The sequence below is a fragment of the Berghia stephanieae genome, chromosome 14, assembly GCF_034508935.2.
Source record: "Berghia stephanieae isolate SIO BIC M18660-M18661 chromosome 14, UCSD_Bste_1.3, whole genome shotgun sequence".
In the NCBI taxonomy this organism is placed as follows: domain Eukaryota; kingdom Metazoa; phylum Mollusca; class Gastropoda; order Nudibranchia; family Aeolidiidae; genus Berghia; species Berghia stephanieae.
In genome coordinates this window covers 303,819-312,146 of record NC_088373.1, presented here as the reverse complement: position 1 = coordinate 312,146, position 8,328 = coordinate 303,819, and the positions used below count along the sequence as shown (strand labels likewise).

Below are 8,328 nucleotides of genomic sequence, written 5' to 3'. Positions count from 1 at the left end.
GGAATATAAGGGCGGCACAAAGCAACTTCGCTCATTAGACCGACCGCTAGTGACCATTACAACTATTACTACAACCACCACCACCACCACATCATCATCACTACCACTACTACTACAACCACCACCACATCATCATCACTATCACTACTACTACAACTACAACCACCACCACCACATCATCATCAATACCACTACTACTACAATCAGCAACACCACACCATCCTCACTACCACCAGTACCACAATCACTACCATTGGGTTTTGGAGCTTTACTTCATTCGAAATAAGGAAACTTCGGAATTGTATTTGGCATTGTGTTTATATATCATAATATAATTCTAAACGGTTATCTATTTAGAACTAGATACTATACAATATGTATTCCAAATACTATCCCAATTCCCTTTTCTTGTGTGCGGGAATTCCTCTTTCGGCATTGAAATTCCTACGAGTGGTGTCTGAAATTCCTGTGAGCCAAATTTAAAGTTGGCGTCTCTTTGCCATGATGATGCAGTGAGTGTGAGAGGGTCATCACTACACACATAAACAACAGAAACAATTTAAAAACACGACTATGACACGCAACCACTCACACACGAGGCTATACTATGTATCATTTTCTCTATATAGAACAGGACAAGACAAACAAGAGCTTGACTCTCTCTACACTTCGCATTGATGTTTGTCGTCTGACGAGTTCAACTCTCGGTCGATCTGTCAATATTCCTTTTTGCCTAGGACGTAATCAATGTTAGTGCTGGGTCGAGTTTGAAACGATCAAATCGAGCGGGTTTTCGATCGAGTCCTCTAAAATCGAGCGGGTTTCGGGCGGGTTTCGAGTCAGTGACGTCATCGAGCAGTGATTCGTTTGAAAAAAAAAAACACGAGCAACTCGTTTGCCACAGGAAACTTCACATACCCCTCCCTCTCTTATGTCTGTGGCTGGCTTGACTGCAGCTGGTTATGATGGGGGCTGCCAGATGGCCAAGTTCAAAATTGGTTACTAAGAAACGCTTTTCTATTATTATTCATTTTTAAAAAAAATCTTTTATTTAAAAAAAATGAAAAGATAAGTTTATCCAACTGTAGTCGATTGTTTTGTTAATCAAAACCAATGAGTTTTTCAAGGGAGTCAGAATGCTTGTGGTGTTTGGCTATTTGGGGTCTATTTGACTACTTGGGCAAGAAGAAATCTGGCTGTCTGGCAGCCTTGATTATGATCGTTCGTCGCATCACACACACATACACACACACACACACACACACACACACACACACACACACGCCATCAAACAGTTGTTGATGGTGAAGGGTTGAGACCCCCCCCCCCCTCCCACCACCATCATCCCGCTGTCACCTTAACATTTCATATTTATGTCGCGCCAAAAGTTGTCGGCCGCCCCCACCTCCCATAATTTGTCACTGGTCGTCATCGCCTCTTGTGTGTGCGGGAAAGGTCGTGCCTTTCATTTCAATTATTTGAAAAATAAATGAACAAGAATGGTGTGTTTTTATTAGGTAGGTAGATAATAATAATATTTAGCAGGTTCCACACCCAGACACACACGGATTGCCCGGACACGATGATAACGATGCCGACGACAATGGATGACGATGATGATGATGATTATCGTGTTTCTGTTTAAAAAATGAAATACTTTAGCAGGTTCCACCCCCACCCCCCACCCGGATAGACCGGACCCGAAGATGATGATTGTGGTTTTGCTGGCTGTTACGGCTGTGATGAGGATGATGATAATGATGATGATGATGATGACGATGGCGCAGATGGTGATTATTTGTTCGGTCGCTCAATGGTACGGTGTCTCTTGTCACAAAATCAAGCCTTGTCAATGGCCGGATGAGTGACAGTGATTGTTGAAAATTGTGATCCAGACGTTAAGTCCGTGTGTCAGGCACTTGACTCAGGTGTGAATGTATTCTTATCTTATAAGCAATGACGGGTATTGTAAAGAGCTTTAATACAAAAAGACTCCAAACAGCGATCGGTACCTACTGTACGAAATGGATGTATGGTCGATATGGAGTGCCGGAGGAATAAATTAAATTAAATATTGTGAAGTTCATTGAGCATGGTAAATCCTTGGAAATGCGCTTTGAACTAATACACATGCTAGACAACTCCGATTCCAATATAAACGACTGATTAATATTCCCATATATAAACTATAGTTAGCTGAAAATCTTTCTTTGTCGGGACTCCAAAAGTATGGAACGAATTAGACAAAGAAATCAAAGGGTCTTTTAGGAGCACTGATTGATTTTAGATTGATTATTACATTGAAATGTGTTGATATTTATTTTATCCATTATTATTAGGGTGGTGGTGGTGGTGGTGGAGGGGGTGGTGGTGGTGATGATGATCCCGCTGATATGATGGTGATGATAAATAAATTAAACATAATTCCCTTTATTCATCCCATAGGGGAGATTCGTCTTTCGGGTCTATTCTAAGGGAAGACTGGAATAACCCAAGCGATAGCCGCAGTGCAGCGCCGCAAATTTAGTTAGGGCAAGGTGACTTGCTCAAGACCACTCAGCGGCGGGTGATCGAACTCGGTACCTTTCGGGTGCCAACCAAAGACCGTACCGCTGCCCCTGATGATGATGATGATGATGATGATGATGATGAGGATGATGATGATGATGATGATGATGATGATGATGATGATGATGATGATGATGATGATGGGAACTAACAAAGAATACACAGGCATCTAAAATTGAAACATTCCATATTCAAAGCTAATGTTTTACTTTAAAAAATTGAGCTTTACAATATCCACTAAATGTGATCAAAGCGCTTTGTAAAGGGGTCCCCGGTCAACAGCAACATTTAATATGTAGGACGGGACATGCCGCCTGTTAGGCGATATTACAATTTTTCAGACAAAGACAACGCTGTTAACGGCCAGGTACTCATTTTACACCTGAGTACGGTGAGAGAATGTGAGCAAAGAGCCTTGTCCAAAGACTCAACTATGCACCGAGCGCGAGGCTCGAACCCAGGACTTTCCGATCCCAAAGCGGGTGTCATACCACTAGACCATTATAATGCACGAGACCCATGGTCGACTAGAGTACTACCTATAGTTACGTCATGACTAGACCACATAGCCGCACTACTGTAGGAGTGTTCATTGATAGAGGGATGCGTGTGTGTCATAGAAATAGCCTTAGTGTGTGTGTGTGTGTGTATGTGTGTGTGTGTGTGTGTGTGTGTGTGTGTGATAGTCAAACTTTAGTAGGTTTAATGAAGTCTTGTCACACACGCGTGATACACCTATACGAATTTCCCTGCCACTGCCACCCAGACACACTAACATCTGACAAGGAGTGAGGGCTGTGGAAGAACCACGGACTACCGTGTGCAAACATTGGCGATTGGTATCGGATGGCAAGCTGTGATCGCTTGAATTTGAAATGATTCGAAACACTCGTTACCCCTCCGCTCGCTCGAATCCTGATCGTCTCAAGCTCGTCTCACGTGTCAAGATCGTCTCAAGCTCACAACCCGCTTGATCGTTTTACGATCGAGTGATCGTTTTACTGACTCGCTCTTCCGGCATTGAGATCGAGCACTGACTCGTGGCTTGGCGCTCGGTCGTCGATCGAGTAAAAGCGATCAAATAACCCAACACTAGTAATCATTAATAGAATGTTGTGTGGTTTTGACCGTGAAGAAAACCTTAAGAAGTCACATTTATATATTTTAGAGACATCGTTTTGAATAATTTTGAGTTAAACGAGTGAGCAGGAAGTTATTTTCTTAGATTTCATGAACGGCCGATCAGCGCTTGTTTACAATAGTAACGCAATTCCAGCCCATGTGTTAATAGAGTCAGACAACCGGGTAGCTGATGCCGGCGAGTGCGATAGAGACAACCGGGTAGTTGATGCCGGCGAGTGTGATACTGATAGAGACAACCGGGTAGTTGAATCCGGCGAGTGGTAGTGGTAGTATTGGCAGAGTGTAGAGGCCGTGGTGGGAGTGAATGGATTCGGTCCCGGGGTCGACTTAAGAGTTCCAGACTGTAACTGCGGCGGTGGTGCTCAAGTGAGGAAGATAGATCGAGACAATGAAGTGACAGTTTAGTACTACTGTTAGTGATAGTAGTAGCATGACTTCATGTGTCAGAAGTAGAAGTAGGGAGTTGATTTCATGAGCGAAGAGCACACACCACAGTCAAGTCCGGAGACACCATAGTCTACCCGAGTCCTAGCCCATCCACTCCAGGGTAGTGGAGGCGATCAAACAACAAAGGCCAGTATGTATAATGATGAAGTCTTTATTCAGGAACAATGGAACAGATCATTCTTTTGTATCGTATTCTATAGGCGTGTAGAAATGAATGGATCAATGAATGAATGAAAAGAATCAATGGCAGAATAATCTAATATTAGCCATAGCAGTTAAAAATAGATTTAACGCGGACGTCAGAGAAAGCACCTACGTCACTGGTCCAGGTAAAGGGATGCATAGACTGAAGTGAGTAAACTCGATCGAGTTGTGTGCATCTTCATGATTTAAACAAATTAATGCAAATAACATAGGACATGTATGAAGGAACGAATAAGTCTAAACTAAAGAGTTATGCTACAAAATCAATCATAGTGAATTGCAGAGTTAAAGAGTAAATGTTTAGCTCGTAATAAGTAATCAAAGGCGTTAACGTTATGGCTGTATGAAATATTTAAGTAGCAATTATTAAGTGTACAGAAGAACAAAGTAGATTTATGACTCAAGGTAGGTGGCTAGAAAGCTATGATTTGCCAGAATTAGTGATATAAATTTGTAAATGATCATAGTTGTTAAAATGAAGTTATAACGATGTGAAGTGATGAAAGAAAGAAAGCACACAAAAATATAGTATCAGGCCAGAAGTCACACCCAGCCGAAGATAAAAATAGTACTACATCGAGAGACTACCTGTGTAAGGGCTTAACACACAACACACAGTGTACTATTGGTCATAGTAACACACACGAGTAAAGGAATGTTGATATCAACCACAGAGGCACACAGTCTTGCATTACTTGCATACATTTAAATAGTGATGGTAGCGACAAGTAGTAAAGAGTAATAGAGTACAAAATCAAATAACATTAGATAGAATGGTCATTCTATTACCCATGTGTTAATGGCGGATGGTTTTCTCATCGAGGCCGCTGGTTGGCTAGCTAATAAGAGCAGTGTACGGTTTCCATTGGGTAAATTCCTTGCTCAAAACAGTATTATTATTGGGGATAGATTATGATATAAACATGTTTTTCGACACGACATAAGATTATTGCGATGTGTTATATTTGTTTCTTAATTTTGTTTTAATATTTCTCTGATGAAAGGTTTGAAACGCAAACGATCATGTTTTGATGATCCCAAAACTAGCACGTGAGATACATATGAAAGTCCTTGATCCAAGGCGCTGCAAGAGACATGTCCACTCCTAGCATTGAGAATCGCTGTTGACTTGGCATATCGCTCCAGTCTTCCAATCCCCAACTCATGAAATTGCACGGGTTATCACAGCTACGTGGATGCCACCAGCCAGATTCCACCAAAGACGCACAATTGATCAAGGCGTTCCCATCATTGTCCTTGTCCCAGGTTGAAAACGCTGTGTTCTGGACAGATTGGAAGCAATCTCCAGCAAAGGAAGACCCAGGCGCAGTTCCCCTGGCGTAATATTCCGAGCTTGAAAACGTAATTGGAAACTTTTCAGCCTCACTGCCAACGACAAAACCGTAATAGATACGGTAAACATTGTTACGATTACCTGATGGATCCGAAACAAATTCCAGCAGAGCATACAAAGTATTACAGTGTGCGTAAGTACTGAGAACATGCCATGTGCTTAGACCAATCCAGTTATTGTGTTCATCATCTAATTGGAAACCCCTGACATATTCATTCCATGTGCGATTAACGTTCAAGTTTCCCTTATTTGACATCACACGTATATTCATATAGGAACCAGACACAAAACAGCGAATTTTATACACGTTGCCATCTTGCCTTGGGTCTATTAAAATTATGTTCATTCCGTCGTCGATAGCACCAGCGGCTTGAGCTTCTTGACAGTCCTTGAATGCCCTGTCGCATCTTTGGCCGTGAGTTCCGAAAACACAATCACACATATGCGATTCACGGTTCCAATATCCATGTACACAATACTTGGAGTAATACGTGTGTTGTTTATCTGGTGTGTCACATACACGTATAGATCTACACACATCGTGGATAAAGCATTTTCCTGTGTTTTTCTCAGTACTGACACCTTGACACGAAATATGGCGACTGCATTCGTCTAAACAACTCGAGAAACCGGATTGGGGATATTCTCTGGAACACCCACGTGTAAATCTTTCTTGAACGTAACAGATAGAACCTTTGTGAAACAAGGACTCTTCCAGCGAATAGACTCTGGTTAGAATCAATGAAGTAAAAAGGAAACTCCTCCAAAAAGCAACCATTTTTGACGTTCGTCTTTATTTTGGTGTTTTATTAATATATGATTAAATAAAAATCAACTTTCATATTCCATACACAATGGTAAAGCTAAAAGAGACCAAACGCTTTGCTACCTCAACAGATTTATGTTTTGGCACAAAAATATTTCAAAATGTGTTAATGTGTTTCTTTTGCTAACAACTCGAGTAAAAATTTGAGAATTATTACAGTAATTTGTTACTGGATTGAAAAGTACATTACACATGAACTCGGAGTAAAGTTTGTTCCCAGTGAAATTTCCAAAGACTTTGATAACTATCTTATCTCTGACCGTGAAGATAAAGGGAAATGAAGAGAAAGTTATAAAAGCATTCACGCTTCAGTTGCCGATTGGACAACTTGGTGAAAATAAATGCTATTGTTATCAAATCTATCACTCCCTTTTTATGCATTCTAAGGATTCAATTGTTGTTCATTGCTTTGTTAAAAAAGATAAGAGAATATTTAATCAATTCGAAATGTTCGATTCTGTAAAACTTTAACGTTGATGTGTATTTTATGAAATCCATCATTTATTGGTATCTCTTTGAATCAATACTTATTGTCTATATCATTTTCCACTTTGCCAAACCAAGTAATTATTGCTCTGTAAAAGCCCCTATTGTTCTAATTCATATCGAGATAAAACGATATAAATGCTATGGGAACGAAGCAAAACAAACAAATAGATAGGATGGAGAATGGAAAGAAAATCAATATAATATGTGACCCACCACCTCAAAAAGGTATGATCTCTGGAGGAGTCAAATTTGGGTAATTAAAATTTACGGAGAAAACGACGAACGTTAGATAAAGCGTAACTACTTGTATGTTTGAGCGACAAGATTCCCGAATGTTCAGTTGGTAGAGGACTCGTTTCACACGGTCAGGGACCAAAAAGGATTCCTAGCGCAGTCGAGATTTTTTCTGACCCCTCTCCCAAACCGCAAACCCTGTTCACTAATCAGTAATTGAGTAGCTGGGTCGGGTAGATCTGGCGGAAAGTACTTTGCGATAGAGTTCTTTCCAAATAGTATCTACTTAAAAGCTATCGCCATTTTTATTTTATAGAAAATATGATAAATTTTGGCTCCAAGAGCCTTACAACTCTGAAGGACTTTTTAAAACAAAAAAATACCCACCGCATCCATGCCGTATTGTAAGACTGTGATGTAATTGGTTGACCCCCCCCCCCCCAACCCCTTATGCTTTATAATTCAGCGTAACATTTTCCCCCAAGACAATTGCTTTTCTGATGTCTTTCTAATGATTCGATACGACCCATTTTGAACAGGATTCAACAGTCTGATGTCAAGTCCGCCCAGCAACCAGCAGCTTGGTTCTAAACAAAGAAAACCTGTACTTTTTATTCTTCATGCTGGCTAGAACTTTTTCACATCGTATGTGATCAGAACGTATAAAAGTCAAATCATGATCCGATTTATAATGTTTTTCTCCTCTGGATACACATTTATGGTCCTCGGAGTAGTATTTCATAAGGGCGTCCGCCATTGTTCCGATAGTTGAGAATTACTGTTACAATGCGTCATTACGAGGGAAGTGACGTCACGACTGATGAACGCCCATTGACTCTATTAACTCTGCTTCTGTTTAAACCAATGTGCGACACCTATAAACAATCATCGACAGCATTGTCCAAATGATGTGGAGAGAAAAACAAAGGGAGTGAATGTGACTCGAATGATAGGAGACAACACAAAGTAAACAATCATTCGACCTTTGACTTCCTCAGGTTACACGCAGATAATGATGGGAAATAGAAAAAAGACGATAAAAATAGTTAACGTTTGCGTAATG

The 8,328-nt window shown here is 40.6% G+C and overlaps 1 protein-coding gene across 1 annotated transcript; it reads right to left on the bottom strand.

Annotated features, from left to right (window-relative positions):
- Positions 1-5,405: 5,405 nt before the first annotated feature.
- Positions 5,406-6,494, bottom strand: LOC144960058 (fibrinogen alpha chain-like). The gene has a single exon (XM_078893006.1). The coding sequence runs from the start codon at positions 6,492-6,494 to the stop codon at positions 5,406-5,408; it is 1,089 nt and encodes a 362-aa protein (XP_078749132.1).
- Positions 6,495-8,328: the final 1,834 nt, after the last annotated feature.

What these genes read in the sequence shown, in the direction of transcription:
- LOC144960058 (XM_078893006.1), bottom strand. Translation starts at nt 6,494, where the DNA reads ATGGTTGCTTTTTGGAGGAGTTTCCTTTTTACTTCATTGATTCTAACC.